Source organism: Cornus florida, unplaced genomic scaffold (genome assembly GCF_030987335.1).
Source record: "Cornus florida cultivar Cherokee Brave unplaced genomic scaffold, ASM3098733v1 CherokeeBrave_3.0.0_Hap2_Chr07, whole genome shotgun sequence".
Lineage (NCBI taxonomy): Eukaryota > Viridiplantae > Streptophyta > Magnoliopsida > Cornales > Cornaceae > Cornus > Cornus florida.
In genome coordinates this window covers 1,799,007-1,824,003 of record NW_026775577.1, presented here as the reverse complement: position 1 = coordinate 1,824,003, position 24,997 = coordinate 1,799,007, and the positions used below count along the sequence as shown (strand labels likewise).

Genomic DNA, 24,997 nt, shown 5'->3' with positions numbered 1-24,997 from the left:
AATACAGAGGAGAGAGTAAGAGAGTAGAGTAGGAGGAAGTGGCGCGAAGTGCTTGAGTATCTATTTATATAGGCATATATATATATATATAGGATTGGGATACCCTACGTGAGCTTCAATCATACTCGCAATATATAGGCATATATAATATTTGTTCGAGTCTTATATATATATTTTTTAAATAAATAAATAAATAATTTTTTAATTCCCAGTTGTATTTGAAGTAGGGATGACGACGGTAGGTATGCTAAACCCATCACATCCCGTTAAATTCCATTAATAGGATTTCATATCCGCATTTCGGTCCCATACAAACTCATTGTAAAATTTTATTTAAAGCATTTATGCAAACAATGTCCAGTGTCACTCACACACTGTCACACAGCAATGAATCACCTCAGTTTTAACTTTTTATAGAGGAAATAAAACTATATTCTTATTTTATCTCCTGGGAGGGCACAAAGAACGGATGGAATCAAACCAAATCAGAATCAAAATTGAAATCGAAGCCGCGGGTTCAATTCTGATTTTAATTTTTAGGAATCGTTGAGAACGATTTCGATTTCGGAGACTCTGATTTTAATTTTTAGGAATCGTTGAGAACGATTTCGATTTCGGAGACTCCAGAACCGTATAATAATTATAAATATCATATTTTTAATTATATAATTATTAATATATATATGTCTATTGTACATACAAAGAGATATATTTAATAAAAGTATGTTCTAATGTATAATATTATATATCAAAATGTATTAAGAATGGGTTTAGAGTCATTAAATTTAAAAAGAAAACACGAACCGGAATCGTGAAACTGGTTCGGTTCCGATTCGGTTTCAAAAAGCGTTGTCATACCTATCCCATTAGGGACAAAACGGGCCGGGTTACAAATTTCTGAACATGTTCAAGGTGCCCCGGTTAGGTTGGAGCCATTTGATTGGGATCACTTTCAGAGCACTAATCCTTTAGGATTGCAATAGAATGCTTGTGGTATACTTCAGTGTGAGCCTATACATGGAAATTATGTGCCATATTTTTCTGGTGATTTAATTTCTATTTTAGTTAAGAGGCTCAAGAATAGATTGAGAGATGCGGAATTGGTTTGAGGTTCTGACATGAAGCAAGTATATAAAAAAAACACTTTTAGTTCTCAGTACTAGTGGCAACATTCCATTATAATTTCCAATAATAACGAAAGGATTATTTCCTGTCATCCTAGTTGAGTTATATATGATTCACTTCCAATGAATTTGCAATCTATTTTACCACTTTGCAGGTACGCAAAAGAAACACCCAACCAAACAACATGGTTGTCAGCTTGGTTGATGCAAACTCAAACCTAAACCAGAAAGGAAAAGGTTATCAGTTGTTGGATAGAGACACTGCATTCATGGAGCACATCACTAGTTGTTTATACAGACACAAAACACATTACAAAAGAGCTGTAAGTGAGCTAGCTACATTGCTTCTAAGTTTCCTTGCCATTTCTATCATAAGTTGACATACATGCCGTCGAAACACACATTCATTCTGTCACCATTCGTCGCCCTTTTAGCTCTCAAAGCTTATCAAGAACGAGAGAGTTGCAAGTCCCGGGAAAGGCCCAAATGACCCAGAAGTTGAAGAGGTATGCAATATATATCAAATTACTACTTGGTCAGGTTAGAGTTGAAGTTTTACGGGTGTGAATAATCAGTCAATCAAGTCTTTCAAAATTTCATCTTCAAAACTAAGAGTAGGGTCAATAATAGCCCGCTGAGAAGAGATATTCTGGGATAACTCCTTGCATCTAGCTCTAAGAGAAGCAGCTTTTGCCTCCTCTACCGCCAAATCGAGACGGAGATCCATAACATACTCGTCAGTCTCTTGCAATTCCAACAAAATCTGTGCAGATTCTTGGTTAAGGTCACGGACAGCAAGTCTAGCATTAGCATCTGCGTACCTCTGCTCGAGCCATGATAGATTTAACCCCGCTGAAGATTTCCAATCCAACATTAGATCTCTAGCAACATTGATATCCTCAGTAGTAATTTGGCTAAACCTTTTTCCTGCCAAAGATTTGATGAGACCGCCGAGGGCATCCAAGAACATCCCCTGAAAATGTGCACTTTTAACTCTAAAATCATCAAATGTCTTGGGGTATTTCTGAAATACGCAATCAAGGTATGGAATGCTTCGGAAGCTACATTTATAGCTGAGCCATTGCACTAATCCATCAGGGCCAATGTTCTCCTCTCGAGGAGGAGGAAGGGGCAGCGCAAGACTGGTCTTGGGTACTGAAGCACCTGCAGATGAAACTGAAGCAGGGGCTACATTTATACTTTCAGCTTCTGGTAGGTTTAATTTGATGTCCTCCGAATTTAAATGCCTATCACCAGCACTATCTCTGATCTCGACCGGGTCAGGAGCTGCAACCTCCTGCTCAGCAACATCATCCGCACACCAACCTTTGGCAGCAGATAGATCCCTCTTTTCATAATCCACGCGGAGTATGAAACCATTCGGAGAAAGGAGACAATCAACAGGTAAGTTATCAAAGTGCCTCAAGCCCTGCGATTCAGCTGACCTCCCCTGTTGCTCGCTATCTGAAGGTGACTTCTTGGTGATATTAGCCGTGTCAGTAAACTCGTCCACTTCAAGATGGCTAGGAGAAACAGGTGGAGAGACTGGAGTTTCATCAGCACGATCAAGCGAAGAGCCAAACTCCGAATTGGTTTTGGAGAGCTATAAGCAGGAACTAAAGTAGTTAAAAACAAACACAAATGATTAGCTGACAAAAATAGTGAAAAGGGAAAATTAACTAGTACCATTCCCATGCGCTTCGTGCACTTGGATGGCCCTAAGTTGATCAATGGATGTTGCCTTTTGCTCGCAGACCTATGTTCCTGATATGTTATTTGAGCTGCTGAAGCAGTTTTGGTGGTCCTAGATACTGCAAAACGGCTTAAGCCGCCACGTGTTACATCCGGTCGCTTTTTGGGAGCCTTCAAGGAAATATCATCTTCCAATATAGGTACTGGTTCCAATGGTTGAGGAGAGCCAAAAGGGAAGGCAAACAACAACTTCAAAATGTTAGCCCAATACTTGTGAAAGCGTGGAGTGTAGCTACCTTCACGTTTGCCTGAGGGAATAATGAAGCTAGCAGGATACTGATGAAGGGTGAGTTTGCGACTGCTACTAAATCTAGCGCAGCTGGAAGTATATGATCCTTGGCAATTGGTAGGCCCTGGTACACCTTGGTCATATCCGAATTGGCGAGCAGTCCTACAAGGGTTGTACGCGATTGCTCCCTCTCCGGTCTCAGTTATGTAGGGAAGAGCACATTTTGACACAATTGCAATGAATATTAAAGTGTTGATGTTAAAGTCATCCTTCAGCACCGCCACAAATTCTTCAGGACCCCCATAAAGAATGCCATTTTGCTCAACAACATATGGGCGGGCACAGAAGTTTTCAAATTCATCAATATAGTCACTCAAGTAACTGGAAGTCATGAGGTATGCCCACCACATTGGGTGACTATAGTCTTGAGAATGTCCATTTCCAGCTTTTTCACAAAGGGTTTTGGGCGCATAGTTTGGGAAGCGCTTATACAAAAACAAAGTCAAGAATGAGCAAGAAACAAAAGTAGTGACTTCATAGCGACCGAGGGATCGAGCCCAATCTCGCTTCAACATGTCCAACCTGTAGTATAAAGTACCTAAAAACATTGGTGCAAGAGGCAACGCGCAGCCGCGAGACAGAGCCGCGGCCAAAGGGAACACTCGCTCGTTGATGCCACCTTCAGGTTTGCCTTCAAAAATAAACCTGTCTAACCAGTAAGATAAAAAGCCCGCTAGCTCATAACGTTTTCCAAACTCAGGTCCTGTGACACTTTCACGGAAAAGTTGAGCCGACCCCATCAGATTAGAAATTGGTTCATAATCTCGGAAAAAATGCCTATACCACTGGGCATAAGTCGGGTATTTCGACGAACATGGAGGAGGCGAATCGAGAAGAACAGAGCCTTGATAGCGTGAGCCACATTGTGCCGCCTCTATGGCGGCGCTACGCAAGGCAACAACTATTTCCTGGTCCTCTTCGGATACCATGGATAGATCAGAATCAGCTGCGCCGAAGACGGGAAGATGGAGTAATACAGAGATATCTTCCAAAGAAGGCGCGAACTCACCCCAAGACGCCACAAAGGTGTGAGTCTCGCAACTCCACCTCGAAAGGAGCACAGCTAAGCTTGGTTGATCAAGCTGGACTGTCAAAAATGGACAAAGGCGTAGCGAGCGAAGTATATTAGCCCTTTTGAGGATGTGACTATAACGATCATTGTTGAGAATATGTAGGGACCAGATCATCCAATCACAATCTGTATGACTGCCGTATTGGACAAACGAGTATGGGAAATCTCCTCGTTCAATCAAAAGACGGGGAATGGAAGAAGCTGGCAATTCATCAGCTGTCTCGCTTACCTCTATTTCAGGTTCCAACAGTAGGGGTTTGGTGTCTGTGTTGATGGGTGGGTTTGAGGATTCGGGATAAATGGTGACTTTGTCCCAAAATTGGTCGCCATCTTCAAGGTATGGTGCTCGGCGCCACTCCGATGGCGGAGGGGGCTCAGGAATAAGACCATCGGAGTCAGTCAGGAGTTTCTCCGGCATGGACGGACAGAGGGTGGAATTAAAGGGCAAGGAGAAAAAAGAAAGTATAGAGAAGAGTGGAGACCAGGAGAGGAAATGGTAGTGTCGCCAACTGTGTTGAGTACACTGTATATCTGCTGATATAGCCAAAATATTTGCGGTGGGACCCTTATATTCCCAGCTGTGTTTTGTCACCAATATATATTTATAATTTTTTCATATAAATTTATAATATTCGTCACGCCAAGAAAAAAATAATGCATTTTCACAATGTACTACAGGGTCAGTTCAATTAAATGTACATGTATAACAAAAATCACTTAAACATCTCTTGAAAAACAAAAACATTGTTTGATAGAACAAAAATACTAGAGAGAACATTGTTTGTTAACATTAAACTGTTTGAAAAAAATTGAACACAATAAAAAAACAAAAAAATGAAAAATAAAAAATTGTTTGGTAACATTAAACATACTTTAAAAAAAAAACTAGAGAATATTTTTGTTACCCTAAAAATTTGCATTTGCAAAACATGTAATTACCTCCCTTTACCATTTAAATTTTAACATTAGAGCAATTTTCTCAATTTACCATTTACAGGAAGAAGAAAAAAAATGGAGCAAAATTTCTCACATCTTTCAATTTATAGTTTGTAATGTAATTGAAGGTGAGAGCAAACGAGAGAAGGACGTTGCGAACTTGCAATGATTTTATTACAAAAAATAAGCTCCGGTAAAGCTCAAATTGCACCATAGAGACACAAATACAATAGGTAGGTATCATGTTTGAATTTACATGAGTTTAACTATGATGACTTCTCCATAATAATGTTTGTCGATACTTGCCGCGGATCTAGCATTTCTGAATGGGGTGGGCTAACTTTGGATTGGACTTACTTGGTGTGGGCTACTATTACTAATTTAATTTTTTTTTTTTTTTGGGGCTGGGCTTAAAGTAGAACGGTAAAAAAAAAAGGGATGGGCTTCAGCCCAACTTCACCTACCCTTGGTTCCACTTTTGCTTGTCTATTAACAAAAAAATCATAACTACCAATAATTGATCTTTGCTCTATTATTGATTGGAAGAAATCCTCCAATACTTATCATATATCAGTGTTTTTTAAAAATAAAAATAAAAAAATTTGGGGCTGCTCAAAATGAAGAAAGGAAAAAAAGAGCAATAAGATTCTAAAACTCAAATATGGAATTGATAAAAGATAATTATTAAGTATTGAACATGTACAAGGCTTTAAAGAGGCATACCTCCCCTGAAACAAGGAGGAAGATAAATTTCTGAACATGTACTAGTATGGACCTAAGAGATAATAATAACTATTGAATTATTGAACTTTTACAAGGCTGATCATATAAAATCTGAGCATGTACAAGAAAAATAATAAGTACCGAACCTAGTAATGCCATCAAAGATGATGACTTGCATCCAAGAATGCCACCAAATTTTGCAACCATTTCCGGCAACCATTTAAGTATGCAGGGAGGAGAAGAAAATTCCTTGCATGAACTGATACAATGAAGGATGACATCTGCAAGCATTATTACTGATACAACTTGCCAAATTGGTCTACAACCAACTCAACTTGGTTTCCATCATTCATTATGTCATCTGCAACTGCAAGCATGAAGTGATACTAATAAGCAACATTATACACTAAACAGACTTGAAAAAAGTGCCATCCTGATACATTGAACAATCAGACACTAAGAGAATTTACCTGAAGAGAATTTGAAGAGCAGTGAAAGACATTAGCAACACAAATAGAGAAGAACAATATCAAAATATCATATCACTTATGGTTATAGTGCAACATCAAGAACATAATCCCCATTCCTCACCAAGAATCCTTATTCCCCTTCATTTTGATAGGTAATGAAAATAAAGAAGAACCAGTGGCTCACATAATCCCCATTCCTCACCAAGAACCAGTAACACAAGTAATAAAACAGAGGAAGAAAATGCTAACTTGCAGAGCCTAAAGTAAAGAGACCCGAACACTCCTAGGTTAGTATTCTATTAAGGGACAAAGGCATTAAATAAGAATCTCAGACAAGACTCATGCATGCTTCTCTGAAATTATTCAAAGGTTTAGCTAAATTCAGAGAATAACTAAAAATTATAAATCTCAAATTGACTGAATTCCACTGAAATTTCGGAAGGATGCATTTAGATTCAAATTGTAGTTCACAATCAACCCTAAATTCACAAACGACAAACTATAATCTTGATAATTCATGCTTGAAAATAAACAAGAGAGATGAAGCAGCGAAAAAAACAAATGACAAAACAAGTGCTAAAACCATGAAAAAGAAAACCTATATCACACCTGACTACCTCAAGAACAAAAATCAAATCTGAGCTGCTCTCAGCTCAATCAGAATAACTAGAATAGGCTATAACAGTTATGAAAATAATATTGAAGAAATAAGTTACAAGGTACAATTATAAACGCACAAACCTAAATTTACCAAATCAAAAGACTCCAATTATTGATTAAGCCATCCAGAGAGAGAGAGAGAGAGAGAGAGAGAGAGAGAGAGAGCAAAAGCTTATAAAGATGAGCCAAACAACATGAGGGGCGTTAAGAAGTTGGATTTAGAAACTGTATTCATGGAACACATCACAAGTTGTTTACACACACAAAATACATTACAAAAGAGCTTTAAATGAGCTAGCTACATTGCTTCTAATTATACTAACCATGTCCATCATAACATACTTATATGCCATCAAAGCACACATTCATTCCGTCACCATTCATTGCCCTTGTAGCTTTCAAAGGCTCATAAAAAAAGAGAGGGCTGCAAGTCCAGTGAAAGGCCATAAGAGACCCAAAAGCTGCAGAGGCCATGTGATGTGGTATCAAATTACTATTTGGTCATTTCACAGGTTGTGGACTCTAAATCCCCACCGGGTGTCAACAATCAGTCAATAAGTCTTTCAAAATTTTCATCTTCAAAACCAGGAGTAGTGTCAATAAGAGCTTGCTGAGAAATATTCTGGGCCAACTGCTTGCATTTGGCTCTAAGAGAAGCAGCTTTTGCCTCCTCTACCGCCAAACTGCGATGGAGATCCATAACATACTTATCAGTCTCTTGCAATTCTGACAAAATCTTTGCAGATGTTTTGTTAAGTCCAAGGACTGCAAGTCTAGTGCATCTGCATACCTCTGCTCGAGCCATTATAGATCCAACCCAGCCGAGGATTTCCAACCCATCATTAAATCTCTTGCAACATTGATATCGTAGGTAGTAATTTGAATAATCCTTTTTTCTGCCAAAGAATTGATTAGACCTGTGAGGGCATCCTAGAACATCCCCTGAAAATGTGCACTTTTCAATCTAAAATCATCGAAAGTCTTGGGGTGTTTGTGAAATATGCAATCATGGTATGAAATGCTTCGGAAGCTACATTTATAACCGCGCCACTGCACTAATTTGGCAGGGCAACTGTTCTCCTCTTGAGGTGGAAAAAGGGGTGACACAAGACTGGTTTTGGGTACTGAACCTGTTGATGAAACTGAAGCGGGTGCTGCATTTACATTTTCAGCCTCTGGCAGGTTCAAGTTAATGTCCTCCGAGTTTAAGTGCCTATCACCAGCACTATCTCTGATCACACCTCAAGAACATCATCCACGCATCCACCAATGGCATCAAATAGATCCCTCTTTTCATCATCGGCAAAGAGTTTGACTAATTGTCTTGAAGCACCCTCTGAAAGGAACCAAGCAGCAGGTTTGTTGTCAAGACATACCGGAAGCTGAGTTTTTAGTATGTTATCAAGGAGCCTCAAGAGCTGCGATTCAGCTGCCCTTGCCTGTTGCTCACTCTTCGAAGGTGAATTTTTGGTCATATAGCAACTCAGAGCCCCTTCTTAGTGTGTGGCACATATGGCTGCCATAATAGACTTAAAGAAATGTTCAATTCAAATCTTGTTTTCAGGGGGAAAGAGTTGGATAAAATATGCACATAGAAATCTTTCGAAGCTTGTTCTCATTGTTATGCACAAATGATACAAGAGAAGTTCAGGGAAATGTTTATATGCTAATTATAATGTATTTGATTTCAGGAGTTTAGTATGCCTCCTAGGCAGATCCTTAAAGATACAGAGTTCTGATTTCTTACCAATTGTGTGTGTGGTGAACTAAGACATTGATGTGTATATTCAAAGTAGTTCTCTTATGTTGACTGGATCATCCTATATCATAGTTACTTTAGTGCTCCACCAAGTGAACCTCTGAACAATTAATTTTTGATAATATAAAGTTACAAAGCTACTTACACTAAAGAGAGGATGTGCCATCTTGGTCCAGTCGTTTTGCTTTGTGAGAATGAGGGATCAAGTGGTGTTCTATCCTTATATTAGTGAGAGAATTTGATAAACACATGCACCATTAGTTTGAAACCTGAGACTTCTTTTCTATGGATTTAGATAAAAATTTAACCAGTAACCTCCTATTTACTGAACTAGGTGTTGTTAAGGGATTGTGCTTTGCGATCCCATTCACACATGCCTGCAGGGGAGAAAAGAAATTAGGGTAAATTACACTGACCTCCCTTGTAGAATGCCTAAATAACGGGGACCTCCCTTATACTTTCAAAAATAACATTGACCTCCCCTGTAGTTCTGGTCAGAGTAATACTCGCCTCTCTTGTTATAAAATCGGTCAGTGTTGTTTGCTGATGCCATGCCAGAAAATTTGAAAACTCAATTTTGTCCCTAGAACGCTTGAAAAGACATTTATGTCCATATGTTGTAATGGTAAAAGTATAATGGATGTAATTGTCATTTCACATCTTCGATAAACTGACAACACTTACAAGAGAGGTCAATGTTATCTTTTAAACACAGGGGAGGTCCCTATTATTTAGACTTTCTATGGGAAACGTCAATGTAATTTACCCAAAAAAACTAAATTAGCATGTATAACAAAAATCCCCAGTTGGAGGAACATACAGGAAATGGATTCTAGGAACAGAAAATAGGGTAGAGGAAAAAGACACACCATAGTTGGAGTTACTGCAACAAATTAGGTTTTCTGCTACAAAACTTTCTAGAGAAAAAAAAATTTGCAAAAGGTGGAGTAGCAGAAAGTCAATCGCTTCAAATCTAATTCTAGATACTACAATTTCATTTTGTAGCAAATGATAAGCGATTTGCTACAATAGTAGGACGTAGCGATTCTCTTTAACAAATGCCTACAAATATATTGACTTATGCTACAATCCAATTTCGTAGCAACTAATTTGTTTTTCACAAAACATAAATAAATAAATCTGAATTTAAATCAAATCAGTTTCTAAAAGAAGTACAATAATTGAAGGGATTGTAAAAATTTTACTTGTATACAATTTATAAGAATTCTAATTTCCGGAACAAAACTAAAGTACTCACACAGTTTATTAGAATTCTAATTTTCGAATCAAAACTAAAGTATGTACACAACAAAAATAAGAAAGGTCAACAATAAAACTCAAACTCAACAATTAGCCCTGAAAGGTGCAAACATAGCCTGGATCCTCTCCTCTATCAAAGAGTGATCCTCTGCTCAACCTTAATAACAGTTGAAATCCGAAAACAACAGTGAAACACCAAGTATAGCTTGATAAATAGACAACAATACAATATGCATCTAAATGATGTACCATGGTCTATGAAACTTTAATAGCAAAACTTAACTGACGATGGACTTGTGTTAAAGAGAACCTCATAATAAGGTACTAATGAGATTTAGAAATATGAGCATGAGATGTAGACATATGAGCATTAGTTACAGGTATTGACTTATGAAAGAAGCAAAAAACACAATAATGAGACATGGACCATCGCCTTACCTTTCTATGGGAAAGAGAATTATAACTATCCAGGCTAGTGCTCATTGGTGACAGTCCTCTTACCTTGCCAAAAGAAATTCATCCATTTTAAAATATAATAGATTTTATCATAAGCAAAATGTAGAATCTATGGCTGAGCAGGTTTGAAAAGTAAATGATTTGGTAAAGGCATCTAAGAAGTATGTGAATTCCCCATGTTAAACAAGGAAGAAAAGGTAATTTTTTAACAAATACAACAGCAAAGCTAATAAAAAAATCGTTATTGCTTAGGTTATTTCCCTTTTAACACTTACCGTGGTGCCAAATTCTACAGTTATATCCATCAACTAAAATAAAAAAGTCCATACCTGTAAACTAAACCTGAACAAAGACTTACATTTTTCAGTTTTTTTAAAAAAACATGATGTGTTGACCATTGAACTTAAAGCTACAACACTAGAATTCCTAAAATTCACACCCACAAGCTATATGAAATCCGAGCTGAACAGTTTGGTAAGAATATAAGAGTCCCTTTATTTCTTTCTACAGCTTGTTTCACACAATATTCTATATTAATGTCTTAAAATTTGAGAATGAAACTGGTCTAAAGTACAAAACCACAACAGGACCATCAACAATTTCAATCTAGAACTCGAGATGCAGATAGAAACTCATCATGAAATTCACATCCAAAATTGATGAGCCAAAATTTATAAGATACTAATTTGAACATACTGTCAAAAAACAGAAGTTCAGGTTATCTTGGCAAAATATTTAACATCCTCCCCTCAAAGTACATAAGATTGTAATTCTAATAAACTCCTGGTTAATCCTCATCTGAAGCACTAAGAGTTTCTAATTTACCAGACTAGCATAGTGAGAACAACAGACATCGTTAACTTGAACAAAAGGTTCCACAGAGTCGTCACTATTTAGGAGCATACCAGAAGAAGTAAATGTCACTCCAAAGTCCAGAAGTTCCTCAGCTAGTCATATTTAATATCTCTAGCAGAGATGTATGAGCATCCATTTTGCTGTCCATTGCTCTTTGATTCATCTTTCAACTGAATTACACCAACAGGAAATGGTGAGAACAAACTAACCCATAAGGGATACAAGAAATAGAACTTGGTGGATCACTGCCACATAATAAATCAAAATTTAGACAGAAGACCTGAGTTGCCTTCTTCCCAGCATCACATGTAACCAACTAAATAAACATTTTTTTAGCAATAACATAGGTCTCATAACCAAAACAACCAATCAAAAGATGTGAAAATCCAACTTCATAAAACTTCTGAGTTCCCACTATTCACTATTGATCACCCAAATTATTAAAAAATAATATTAATAAAGTTTCAACCAGCTATAATAATTCAATCAGCCTCTGGTTGACCTATATATTGAATAGATGCCCTACACGTTTATAGAATAAATAAGAAAAAAAGTTTCAATCAAGCTGTCGAACAACTCTGATACAAATGAAAATGAAAAATAACTGACCTGCCATAGGAGCCTCTTTTGATACCTGTAGCCCAGATGAGTAAAAATCAAAGAAGCATTATTACATTACAGAATTATTAGTTCTGAGTTAAAACAGAAACTATAAATAGGTATAGCCATAAAACTAATTGCATAGTAACCTTGTCAGTTCCGTAGATGTAATCACAGTATGAAAACACTGAAGCAAAGTTGCTATGGCTTTGTCCACCAATATAATGAACTTGACAACAAATAATCTTTAGGTGCCTTAGAGGAGTTCTAAGAGGAGTCACACAATCTTTAGGTGCCTTCGAAGAACTAGGAGCTAAGAGCAACCCTTGAACTTTCAATCTTCTGTATAGCTGGGGTTACTAAATTTATCAGCTGGTGGGAGTCAAATTTATCAAATACTTGAAGGGTTGACAGTAATACCTACCATCAATTGGAAGAGGAGCCCCTTTCAACTCACAAACAGCACAGGCAGATCAGCAGTTACCATGTCTGAGGTGCCCAGTTAGCTTGGAGTCATTTGAGTTGATCACTCTCTAGAGATGCAATCATATGCTAAAAGCACTAATCCTTTAGGATTGTTATAAAATGCTTGTGCTATACTTCTTTTAGTGTGAGCCTATACTTAAAAATTATGTGCCATATTTTTCTTGTGATTAAATTTTGATTTTTGTTAGGCTTACGAATAGATTGAGAGATGCAGAATCAGTTTGAGGTTCTGACATGAAGCAAGTACATAAAAAACACTTTTAGTTCTCAAATACTGGTGTCAATTTGGTGTTGAGCATTCCATTATAATTTCCTATAATAACTAAAGTATTATTTCCTTTCATCCTAGTTGTGTTACATATATGATTCACTTCAAATGAATTTGCAAACTATTTTACCACTTTGCAGGTATACAAAAGAAACACTCAACCAATCAACATGGTTGTCAACTTGGTTGATGCAAACTCAACCTAAACCAATTTAGATGGATCATAGAAAGGAAAAAGTTACCAAGGAACACATCACAAGTTGTATATACAAACACAAAACACATTGCAAAAGAGCTGCAAATGAGCCATTTCTATTATAAGTAAATGCAAGTGAGCTAGTTACATTGCTTCTAAGTTTCCTAGCCATTTGTATCATAAGTTAACATACGTATATGCCGTTGAAACACACACTCATTCTTTCACAGCATTGCCCTTATAGCTCTCAAAGTTCATAAAAAACAAGAGGGCTGCAAGTCCTGGGAAAGGCCAAAAGGGGCCAAGAAGTTGAAGAGAGATGTGATGTGGAATCAAATTACTGGCTGGTCAGGATAGGGAAATTTTCTGGGTGTGAACGATCAATCAATAAGTCTTTTAAAATTTCATCTTCAAAGCTAAGGGTAGGGTCAATAATAGCTTGCTGAGAAGAGAGATTCTGGGCCAGCTCATCACACCTAGCTCTAAGAGAAGCAGCTTTTGCCTCCTCTACCGCCAAATCATGACGGAGATCCGTAACTTTTTTATCAGTCTGTTGTAATTCTAACAAAATATGTGCAGATTCTTGGTTAAGTCCATGAACCGCAAGTCTAGCATTAGCATCTGCGTACCTCTGCTCGAGCCATGACAGATCCAACCCCGCTGAGGATTTCCAATCCATCATTAGATCTCTAGCAACATTGATTTCGTCGATAGTAATTTGGCTAAACCTTTTTCCTGCCAAAGATTTAATGAGACTGGCAAGGGCATCCAAGAACATTCCCTGAAAATGGGCACTTTTCACTCTAAAATTATCAAAAGTCTTGCGGTGTTTGTGAGATATACAATCAAGGTATGAAATGCTTCGGAAGCTACATTTATATCCCTGCCATTGCACTAATTCATCAGGGCCAATATTCTCCTCTCGAGGTGGAGGAAGGGGCAGCGAAAGACTGGTCTTTGCTACTGAAGAACCTGAAGATGAAACTGAAGCAGAGGCTACATCTATACTTTCAGCTTCTGGTAGGTTCAATTTGATGTCCTCCGAATTTAAGTGCCTACCATCAGCACCATCCCTGATCTCGACGGGGTTAGGAGATGCAACCTCCTTCTCAACAACATCATTCGCATACACACCTTTGGTAACAGATATATCCCTCTTTTCATAATCCGCACATAGTTTGAATAATTGTCTTGAACCACTCGGAGAAAGGAGCCAAGCAACAGGTATGCTGTCATGACATACCACAAGCTGACTTCTTAGTATGTCATCAAGGAGCCTCAAGCGCTGCGATTCAGCTGACCTCACTTGTTGCTCGCTCTCTGAAGGTGACTTGTTGGTGATATTAGCAGTGTCAGTAAACTCATCAACTTCAAGACGACTAGGAGAAACAGGTGGAGAGACAGGATCTTCATCAGCACCATGATCAAGCGAAGAGCCAAAATCCGAATTGGTTTTGGAGAGCTATAAGCAGAAACTAGAGTAAGTAGTTAAAAATAAACACAAATGATTACCCAACAAAGATGGCGAAAAGGGAAAATTAACAAATACCGTTCTCATGCTCTTCATGGACTTGCATGGCCTTAAGTTGATCAATGGAGGTTGTCTTTTGCCGCAACTTGTGGCATACCTATGTCCCTGATATGTTTTTTGAGATGCTGAAGCAGTGGCGGTGGTCATGGCTTTTGCAAAACGGCTTAAGCCGCCAGCTGTTACATCTGGTCGCTTTTTGGGAGCTTTCAAGGAAATATCATCTTCCAAAATGGGTACCGGTTCCAATGGTTGAGGAGAGCCAGAAGGGAAGGCAAACAACTTCTTCAAAATGCTAGCCCAATACTTGCGAAAGCGTAGAGTGTACCTACCTTCGCGTTTGCCTGAGGGAATAGTGAAGCTAGAACACTGATGAACGGCAAGCTCGCAGCTGGAAGTATATGATCCTTGGCAATTGGTAATCCCTGGTACACCTTGGTCATATCCAAATTGGCGAGCAATCCTATAAGGGTTGTATGCGATTGCTCCCTCTCCCGTTTCAGTTATGTAGGGAAGAGCACGTTGGGACACAATTGCAATGAATATTAGAGTGCTGATGTTGAAGTCATCCTTCAGCACTGTCACAACATCTTCAGCACCCCCACAAACAATGCCATTTTGCTCAAAAACATATGGACGGGCACAGAAGTTTTCAAATCCATCAATATAGTCAGCCAAGTTTCGGGAAGTCATGAGGCAAGTCCACTTCATTGCACGACTATAGTCTTGACACTGGTCTTTTTCAGTTTTTATACAGAGGGTTTTGGGAGCGTAGAGCGGGAAGCGCTCATACAAAAACAAAGTCAAGAATGAGCAAGAAACATAAGTGGTCACTTCATACCGACCGAGAGATCGAGCCCAATCTTCCTTCAGCATATCCAACCTGTAGTATAAAGTCCCCAGAAACATGGGGGCAAGAGGCAATGCGCGGCCACAAGAGAGAGCCGCAGCCAAAGGGAACACTCTCTCGTTAATGCCATCTTCGGGTTTTCCTTCAAAAATAAACTGGTCTAGCCAGTAGGATAAGAATGCAGCTAGCTCATAACTTTTTCCATACTCAGGCCCTGTGACACTTCTACGAGGATGTTGGGCAGAACCAATCTCAATCCCATTAGAAGCAGGTTCATAATTTCGGAAAAAGTGTCTATACCACTGGGAATAAGTTGGGCATTTTGACGAACATGGAGGAGGCGAATCTAGATGAACAGAGCTTGAGCCCCGTTGTGCCGCCTCTGTGGCGGCGCTGCGCAAGGCATCAACTATTTCCCGTTCCTCTTCCGAAACCACGGAAAGATCAGAATCAGCTGATCCTAACACGGGAAGACGGAATAATACATAGACATCTTCCAAAGAGGGCGCGAACTCACCCCAAGCAGCCACAAAGGTGTGAGTCTCGCAACTCCACCTTGAAAGGAGCACATCTAGGCTAGCTGGATCAAGACAAACAGATTGAAGGATATTAGCTCTCCTGAGAATATCACAATAACCCTTACTGCTGAGAATATGTATGGACCAAATGAGCCAGTCCGATTGAAGGGTAGGAGTAGCATGTGTGTATTCCACCAAGGAGTATGGGAAATCACCTCGTTCAATCAAAAGACGAGGAATGGAAGAAGCTGGAAAATCATCAGCGGTGGTCTCGCCCACCTCCATTTCAGGTTCCAACAGTAAGGGTTTGGTGTCGGTGTCTGTGTTGGTGGGTGGGTTAGAGTTGAAGTCGTCGAGATGAGTGGTGACTTTGTCCCAAAACCGGTCGCCATTTTGAAGGTACGGAGCTCGGCGCCACTCGAATGGTGGAGGGGGCTCGGGAACAACGCCATTGGAGGCGGTCAAGAGTTTGTCCGCCATGGATGGACAGAGGATGGAAAGGAAAAGACAAAAGGGAAAAAATAAATTAGAGGAAGAAAAGAGAACCAGGGAAGGAAGAAGTGGCGCCAAAGGTGTGGGTGTACGAATCAGATGACGTGGCTCAATGAAAGACCAACAAGTGTTATAGAAACAAAATTATATAATATTAAAAAATTGAATTAGACCCTTTAACGGGTTAACACGCTAGAGTCCATCTGACAACAGAAACAGTACAGCAAAAGTTGGAATATGCGTTATGATGCCGATCGAGTGTTTGATAATATGGCTTGGACAGATTTAGCTTATTGGAATGCTCATGCTATAACTTGTTATGACTTGATGACAGAATTATTCTTTTGTTCTTAATGCTCCGGCACGTTTTCTTGGTTAAATTTTTATTCCTTATGATTTAATTCTATCATTTTCATACTTTCATTTTTGAATTCACTCTTACTTTCACTTTCGTTTTATGTAAATTAGGTCATGATCAATGCAACATGTAAGACTTTGCATCTTGATCTGCATACTTTTCTAATAATCTAGTGATTAGGGATTATGCCTATGTTGAATGCGTCTTTTTTTAAAATATAATTATGCTCAGATGTTGGTTAAATACGAGGAGTTGTGATTAGGATTCATCTCACTTAAGTTATTTTGATTGTGAGGAATTTTTTCTATATTTACTATTGCAATTTTTTGTGGCTGATTGGGATGGAGAAGTTATCACTTCCTGAAAACTTTGCCATCATGTACATACATACCTGTGATTTATGAATCCTAAACAATAAGGATGAATTTACTAAATAATGTCTCATGGTTACAATTAATCAAATACAACAGCCTTAAAGTACTTAAGACACTCATAAATGTGACAGAAAAGTATACGAGGGTCCCTCAAATAATAACAAAACAAAACAAGAGGCAAAACAAATTCAGAAATGTAACAGAAAAATAACATAAACTTTTCATGTAAAAAAATTTGTCAAATCAGATATTGGAGCACGTTACTGAGTTGTGCTCGAATTTGCTTTCTTGCGACTCAATTATGGCAAAAAAATAAAAAGCAAATTGAGTACAGTCTTGGCACGTGATTACCCTGATATATAAGGGTGTTAGGATTTGTAATTTTATAGAGAAAATTTTGAATGTGTAAAAATAATAATTCAGTAGGAAAAAAAAGACGTGTGCAATGCACGTTATTAAAACCCTATGATGAATAGATAATTAATGAAATGATATAGTAATATTTTTTACTACAAAATTTAAAGCTTGATAAACATCTAAAATGAATATACCTATAAATTACTTGGCATATATATATAAGTTAAAGAGAAATATTTACTTAAAGCAACAAATAATTAGTAGGATGGGAAATTTTTATTTGCCCATGTTTCCACTTGAATTATAATTTATTTATTAGGAGTATATTTTAAAATAAAATTTTATCTTCAATTTTGACTTTCTATCAAGTTCTCATTCTAGGCTCTTTTCTTAATAGTTTAGTAACAATTTAGCAATTAAAAATGTTATTACAGCACAATTGTTGTTACTTCTTCTCATGATTACAATTAAGCCAAGTGAGTCGGTGACTTTGCTCTACTTTTTCCAATAATGGTGTTCTATCACCAAAATAAAAAGCCCATGACTAATTATCGATACAGCAAAACCCAATACCGAAAACACCCAAGCCCAAGCTAGAAGACTGGCCCAACTAGCAACATTTCAAATGAAAAATAACCGTTGCAACAGTTCAAACCCCAACTATCAGATACATTAGTGAAGTCTTGGCTCCTCAAATTGGTTAGTCCGGAGGTTATGAATTACACAGAGAGGGAGCTCCCATTCACTTTCAATTCGTCTGGCAATCGGAAAGTCGATGAGGGAGCTGGAAATTTGCTTTAAACGAACTGGTTCCAGAGAGCAATGCAGAACTGAATTCGCTGATATTCTTTTCTTTTTGAAGATCCTACCAGGGTTTCTCTCACACCAAACATTATAGACAAGGGATTCAAGTGCAAGTCTCAATGCAGAAGCCCCGTAATTCAATGAATTCCCACTCCAATGATGGTCTCCCCATGCTACCAAATCTGACCATGAGGATGGGAGGATATGAAATGCACAAGGTGTTTGTACAAATGTCCACAAGGGAGCCACAAAGGAGCATTTGAAGAATAGATAATCATGGGATTCAGTTTATCGTCATAAATTGCTAGTGTTATACTTCTTTCAGTGTAAGCCTATACTTGGAAATTATGTGCCATATTTTTCTTGTGATTAAATTTCTATTTTAGTGAGAGGCTCAATAATAAATTGAGAGACAAGCAGAATTAGTTCGAGTTCAACATTATGCAAATATAAAAAATAAAAAAAACCCTTTCGGTTCTCATATATTAGTGTCGGATTGTGTTGAGCCTTCCATTACAAAACACATTACAAAAGAGCAGTAAGTGAGCTAAGTTGCTTTTAAATCTCCTAGCCATTTCCATCATAAGTTACATCACAAGTTGTTTATACACAGTTATACACACAAAACATATTACAAAAGAGCAGTAAGTGAGCTAGCTACAATGCTTCTAAGTTTCCTAGCCATGTCCATCATAAGTTAACATACTTACATGCCATCAAAAAACACATTTATTCTGTCAGCATTCATTGCCCTTTTAGCTCTCAAAGGCTCATCAAAAACAGAGAGGGCTGCAAATCCAGGGAAAGGCCAAGAGTGTCCCAAAAGCTGCAGAGGTCATGCAATGTGGTATCGTATTACCGGTTGCTCACTTGCCCTTAGCAGGTTGTTGATGATCAGTCAACAAGTCTTTCAAAATTTTATCTTCAGAACTAATATTAGGATCAATAAGAGTTTTCTGAAAAGAGATTTTCTCGGCCAATTCCTCACACCTGGCTGTAAGAGAAGCAGATTTTGCCTCCTTTGCTGCCAAATAGCAACGGAGTTGTGTAGCATACTCATTGTTCTGTTGCAATTCTGACGAAATCCGTGCAGATTCTTGGTTGAGACCACGAACTGCAAGCCTAGCTGTAGCATCTGCGCACCTCTGCTCCAGCCATGATAGATCCAACCCCACAGATTTACAATCCATCATTAGATCTCTAGCCAGATTGATCTTATGCATAGTAATTTGGCTAAAGTTTTTTTCTGCCAAAGATTTGATGAGACTCGCCAGGGCATCCAAGAAGATCCTCTGACAATATGCACTTTTCACTCTAAAACCATCAAAAGTCTCCGGGTGTTTGTTAAATATGCAATCAAGGTATGGAATGCTACCGAACCTACATTTATAACCGCGCCACTGCACTAATTCTTTAGGGCCATGGTTCTCCTCTCGAGCTGGAGGAATGGGCCGTACCAGACTGGTGTTGGGTACCGAAGCACCTCCTGGTGATGTTGAAGCCGGGGCTACATTTTTATTTTGAGCTTCTGGTAGGTTCAAGTTGATGTTCTCTGAGTTCAAGTGCCTATCACCAGCACTATCTTGGATCTCGATGGGCTTGGGAGATTCAACCTTCTCCTCAACAACATCAGCAGCACACCCACCTTTGGCAGTATTTAAATCTCTCCTTTCATCATCCGCACGGAAAGAAGAACAAAAGTCTGAATAGGTTTTGGGGAGCTATAAGCAAGAACTAGAGTAAGTAACTAAAAACAAACACAAACGATAAGCAGACAAAGATGGTGAAAAGGGAAAATTAATTAATACCATTCTCATGCGCTTAGACCTACGTGGCTGGAATGTTTCTTGAGCTGCTGCAGCAGCGGTAGTGGTTGTGGCTACTGCAAAGCCGCTATCATCTTCGTATATAGGGACTGGCTCCAATGGCTGAGGAGAGCTCGAAGACTTCAATATGTTAGTCCAATACTCACAAAAGCGTTGAGTGTACCTACCTTGACGTTTACATGAGGGCATAGTGAAGTTAGAAGGATATTGACAAAGCATGAGTTCACGACTACAGCGAAATCTAGCACAGCTGGAAGTATATGATCCTTGGAAACTGCTAGGCCCTGCAGGTACACCTTGGTCATATCCAAATTGGCGAGCAATCCTACAAGTGTTGTAGGCCATTGCTCCCTCTCCGGTCTCAGTTATGCAGGGAAGAGCACGCTTGGTCACAATTGCAATGAACATTAAAGTTTTGATGTTGAACTCATCCTTCAACACTACCACGGCATCTTCAGGACCCCCACAAAAGCTTGGAAGAAGAATGCCGTCGTGGTTAACAGCATAAGGACGGGCACAAAAATTTTCAAATTCATCAATATAGCCGCCCAAATTACAGGTACTAGTGAGGTCAATCCATCTCATTGCGTGACTGTAGCAGATTCCGGCTTCTTTACAGAAGGTCTTGGGACGAGGGGCGTAGTTTTGGAAGTGCTCATACAGAAACAAAGTCAAGAATATATAATAACTAGTCATTTCATAGCCACCGAGGGATCCAACCAGATCTTCCCTGAGCTGCATATCCAGCCTATAGTACAATGTACCCAAAAACATGGGGGCAAGAGGCAATGCATAGCCACGAGAGAGAACCGCGGCCAAAGGGAACACACTCTTGCTAATGCCACCTTCAGGTTTGCCTCCAAAAATAAAGCTGTCTAACCAATAAGATAAGAAGCCCGCGAGCTCATAATGTTTTCCATACTCAGGCCCTGTGACACTTCTACGGGAATGTTGTTGAGCATTAGAAGAAATTGGTTCATCATCTCGGAAGAAGTGTCTATACCATTGGGCATGAGTTGGGCTTTTTGATGATGAACATTGAGGCGGCGAATCCAGAAGAACAGAGCCTTGGAAGCGTGAGCCACATTGTGCAGCCTCTGTGGCCGCGCTACGCAAAGCCTCAACTATTTCCTGGTCCTCTTCCGATACCACGGAGAGATCAGAATCAGCTGAGCCGAACATCGGAAGATGGAATAATACACAGACATCTTCCAAAGAAGGTGCAAACTCTCCCCAAGAAGCTACAAAAGTGTGAGTGTGGCAACTCCACCTCGAAAGGAGCACAGCTAGACTCGCTTGATCGAGCTTAACAGTCAAAAATGAACAAAGGCGGACCGCTTGAAGGATATTAGCCCTGGTGAGAATGTCACGATAATGCTCATTGCCGAGGATGTACAGGGACCAAACTAGCCAACCAGAACCTGGACCAGTATGACTCGTGTACTCGACGGAGGACGGAAAATCTCCTCTTTCAATCAAAAGACGGGGAATGGAAGAAGCTAGCAAATGATCAGCGGTCTGGCTGAGCTCTATTTCAGGTTCCAACAGTAGGGGTTTGGTACTGTTGGTGTTGGTGAGTGGGTCAGGAACAAGGCCATCGGAGGAGGCGGTCAAGAGTTTGTCCGGCATGGATAGACACAGGGTGGAAAGGCAAAAGGGAAGTGAAAGTCAAAGGAACAACAGAGAAAATGGAAAATACTGAGAAGAGAGAAGAAAACCAAGTTAAAGTCAGAGGAACAAAAGAGAAAATGGAAAATATAGAAAAGAGAGAAGAAAACTAGTAAAGAAAGTCAAAGTCAGAGGAACAAAAGAGAAAACGGATAGTACAGAGATAAGAGAAGAAAGCCAGTAAAAAGGAAGTGAAAGTGGCTCCAAATGTGGGAGTGTCTCTCTCTCTATAGAGGCTCTTATATATGGGACACACTATACACAATATGTGGGGGTCAAAGGTCAATCCCAATTCCAAGCTTATTTTACATACTTACAAGAAGGAGGTTTACAGTGGGCTTCTGTATGACATTAATTTCTTTCTATTTTTGTGTTTTGTCTTTTACAAAAGAATCTTCAAGACTTCTTTAATTGAGCGGAGTGCTGATAGGTATGTGTGTGTGTGTGTGTATATATATATTTGGACTTTCAAATATATTATACATATATATAGTTTTATGAAAACTGATCATGTTGAACACTATGATAAGGCTTAATTATGTTCATGTTTTTCAAAATTCAAATGGCTTCATGTTATCTTCTTGGCAGATTTTGATCTTGTTTGAGTGAAATATACCACTCCCGGAGCTTGAACTCTGTCCTCCTCTTTGAGAATGGATCTTATTCTAAAAGCACAGGGTGATATTAGCAATCTGGATGGATGATTGAAATGAACTTTTATCTAAAAAAAAATCAGCATAGCAAACTATCCTTTTTAAGTTCTATAATTTCTACACATATTGCTGCTCCTTTGAGTTGCAAAGCAAATAAATTTTACAATATTTCCAAATCTTCTGAACGATAACATATTAATGCTGAACGAAGACGTGAAAACAATGACTTCGCTCTTATTTTCAAATGGGAATTCTACTATGGAGTTCAGCCTCCATGTTATTTACTCGTCATTGTAGCTTTTAGCACTGAAAAATTTCCAAGACCATTTTGCCCTAGAAGTAGCCTGAAATTCAATACCAGTTGTTTTTTCAGATCACTGCTGAACATCTGGGGATCTGCTCTCATAAATAATCATTTTAGGCTGTGAAGTCGATGTGAGAGAATGAGTTGGGAATCAACTATTCTTTTTCGTGGCATGTTTGGTACTGTGCAAAGGCGTCTGGCAAGCCAGAGAGCTTTGCATTGTGCTGGAACTTGGCTTTCTTCCTAGCTTGGGTGTCTGAGGCCGCGTCAATGGAGTCTACAAGAAAGAAGGAAGGAGATAATATAATGAAAATCATCAATGATAATTCTGACCACCACCAAGGATAGCATAAGTTTTCGATGAGTTTTCAGTGCCAGAAATGTGAGGGTATATAAAAGGATTTTTTGACTTTATACAGCAGAGTTGTCAACTGAGAACAACATTAGCACCTAGATGTTAGAAGACATAAATTTTAAAGTAATAGACACCCTATCGAATAGCTCAAGCTTCTGGTTAACACTAAAGTGCATTCATGGAAGTGGGGAATTAAAAAGAACAATTTTGTATGAAGCTAAAGGCTTGGTGCTGTCCATGGCCTTGAGACTTGGTGCTGTTCTGGGGAAAATTGTGGGAAGGGGGAAAAATGCTTTCGGGGAGGAAGCTGCGTGATAATGTTAGCATAATCAATGAGCTAGTTAGGGGGTTCAAGTCTTCAAAATTGAAACCAACAATGGCCAGCAAGATTGACTTGAAAAAGGCCCACCCATGACTCTTTGTCATGGCCTTTCCTGTTTTCTATTCTTCAAACTTATGGATTCAGAAGGAAATGGATCGTTTGAGTTAGGGGTTGTCTTGGTTCAGCGTGGTTCTCTATATAAGTGAATGGGTCTCCTGCAGGTTTCAGCCTCAAAAAGGATTGAGACAGGGATGTCCTCTCTCCACGTTGTTGTTTACATTGGTAACTGAATTATTCTCCAGTCAATTGCAGAAAATGGTTCGAGGATGGGAAATTTCAGTTGTGCAAGGTAATTCAGAAGAGTGGTTTGCAGTTCTGTCACTGTTTCTTTGCACATGATCTCATATTAGTCTCAAAGGCAGACATTAGTACAACTAAATGCATAAACCAAGTGCTGCAGGATTTTCACTCAATTTCTGGTTTGGCTGTGAGTTTTGAGAAAAGCCAAGTTTTCTTCTCTGCTGCTGTCAAGAGACCAAGAACTCTGAAGAATTTTTTGAAGATGAAGTTGTGTGAGCTTCCTATGAAATACTTGGGGTTGCCCATGGTGGACAGAAGAATAAAACACTCTGACTGTTCTGAGTTTATGGTTAAAATTACAGCTAAGTTTAGCAGCTGGAACTCTTTTAACTTGTCTCCTGCAGGAAGGGTGGAATTGGTTAAGACAGTCATATCCTCCTTTTTCTATTATTGGTGCTACGCTTTCAGGATTCCTGCCTACACTTCTGCTATGATTGATAAGATGATGAAGTCCTTCATCTGGGGGAGCAGAGAAAATGCAAAGAAAATACATCTAATGAAGTGGATTCAGGTTAGCAAACCTAGATCAGAAGGTAGTTTTGGCATCAGGAAGTTAAGTAATATTAATAAAGCTACTAAAACTTCTCTATTGTGGGACTTTATTCAGGGTAAAGACAGGTTGTGGATTGCTTGGTTCCAATCTTTGAGGGCTGCTACTCCATCAATATGGAGCTGTACGTGTAGCAGTAAATTCTCTATGTTGTGGAAGAATCTACCAGATAGTAGATAACATTTAATACCCAATATCCTTTTTAAAATAGGGGATGGTCAACCATTTAAGTTGTTCTTGGTGGAAGGGGTCAACTTTGATTCAAGCTTTTGGGTATAGGCGGTGAGATGGTCTTTCCAAGAATGCAAGTGTTAATGACATTATGCAAGGAAACAAATGGTTGAAACCTCGATTCTTATCTAGCGAGGCTGAATTAATTTGGATTAGGTTTTAACTATTAAGATCCATCAAGGAGCAGATCAAGTTCTATGGAAACTTGGCATCTTGTTATTCAAATCAACTCGGAAGAATTTGAGAGGTAATCAACCTAAAAGGCAGTGGTATAAAGTTTGATGGAATCAAAGTAGACCTGCAGCATGCTTGACAACTTGTTTTGTCCTTCAGAACAAAATCCCCTCCCTTTTGAATCTACAATTGATGGGTATTTGTCTATCTTCTGTTTGTCATAACTATTATAGGCTATGTTACATGGACTCGGGTACGTGTGTCAGGCACGGATATGTATCCACGCATCAGACGTGTCAACTCTCCAACCAGATGAACACATGGACACTATGTTCTCATTGTTATCCACAAATGATACAAGAAAAGT

At 38.9% G+C, this 24,997-nt stretch overlaps 2 protein-coding genes across 3 annotated transcripts; both read right to left on the bottom strand.

Moving 5' to 3' along the window:
- Nucleotides 1–1,394: 1,394 nt before the first annotated feature.
- On the bottom strand, nt 1,395–4,731 carry LOC132315695 (uncharacterized). The gene is made up of 2 exons (XM_059814046.1): nt 2,811–4,731; nt 1,395–2,727 (listed from the first exon to the last, which is right to left on the bottom strand). Exons 1-2 carry the CDS (start codon nt 4,653–4,655, stop codon nt 1,696–1,698), a joined length of 2,877 nt encoding a protein of 958 aa, XP_059670029.1. The 5' UTR covers nt 4,656–4,731; the 3' UTR covers nt 1,395–1,695.
- A 942-nt stretch (nt 4,732–5,673) lies between these two features.
- LOC132315694 (uncharacterized) lies at nt 5,674–16,339 on the bottom strand. 2 transcript variants are annotated; one of them, XR_009483765.1, is made up of 3 exons: nt 14,456–16,339; nt 11,966–14,368; nt 5,674–11,526 (listed from the first exon to the last, which is right to left on the bottom strand). XR_009483765.1 is itself a non-coding variant. In XM_059814045.1 (2 exons), exons 1-2 carry the CDS (start codon nt 16,280–16,282, stop codon nt 13,244–13,246), a joined length of 2,952 nt encoding a protein of 983 aa, XP_059670028.1. In that variant the 5' UTR covers nt 16,283–16,339; the 3' UTR covers nt 5,674–13,243. The 2 variants fall into 2 exon arrangements, 1 of the variants encoding a protein (XP_059670028.1); XM_059814045.1 differs by having other exon boundaries at nt 5,674–14,368.
- Between the last annotated feature and the right edge of the window lie 8,658 nt (nt 16,340–24,997).

Excerpts from the sequence above, each read along its gene's own strand:
- LOC132315695 (XM_059814046.1), bottom strand. The coding sequence starts at position 4,655 with ATGCCGGAGAAACTCCTGACTGACTCCGATGGTCTTATTCCTGAGCCC. Across the intron at positions 2,728-2,810 it reads GCACGAAGCGCATGGGAATG|CTCTCCAAAACCAATTCGGA; the intron begins GTACTAGTTAAT and ends TCCTGCTTATAG.
- LOC132315694 (XM_059814045.1), bottom strand. The coding sequence starts at position 16,282 with ATGGCGGACAAACTCTTGACCGCCTCCAATGGCGTTGTTCCCGAGCCC. Across the intron at positions 14,369-14,455 it reads CCATGAAGAGCATGAGAACG|CTCTCCAAAACCAATTCGGA; the intron begins GTATTTGTTAAT and ends TTCTGCTTATAG.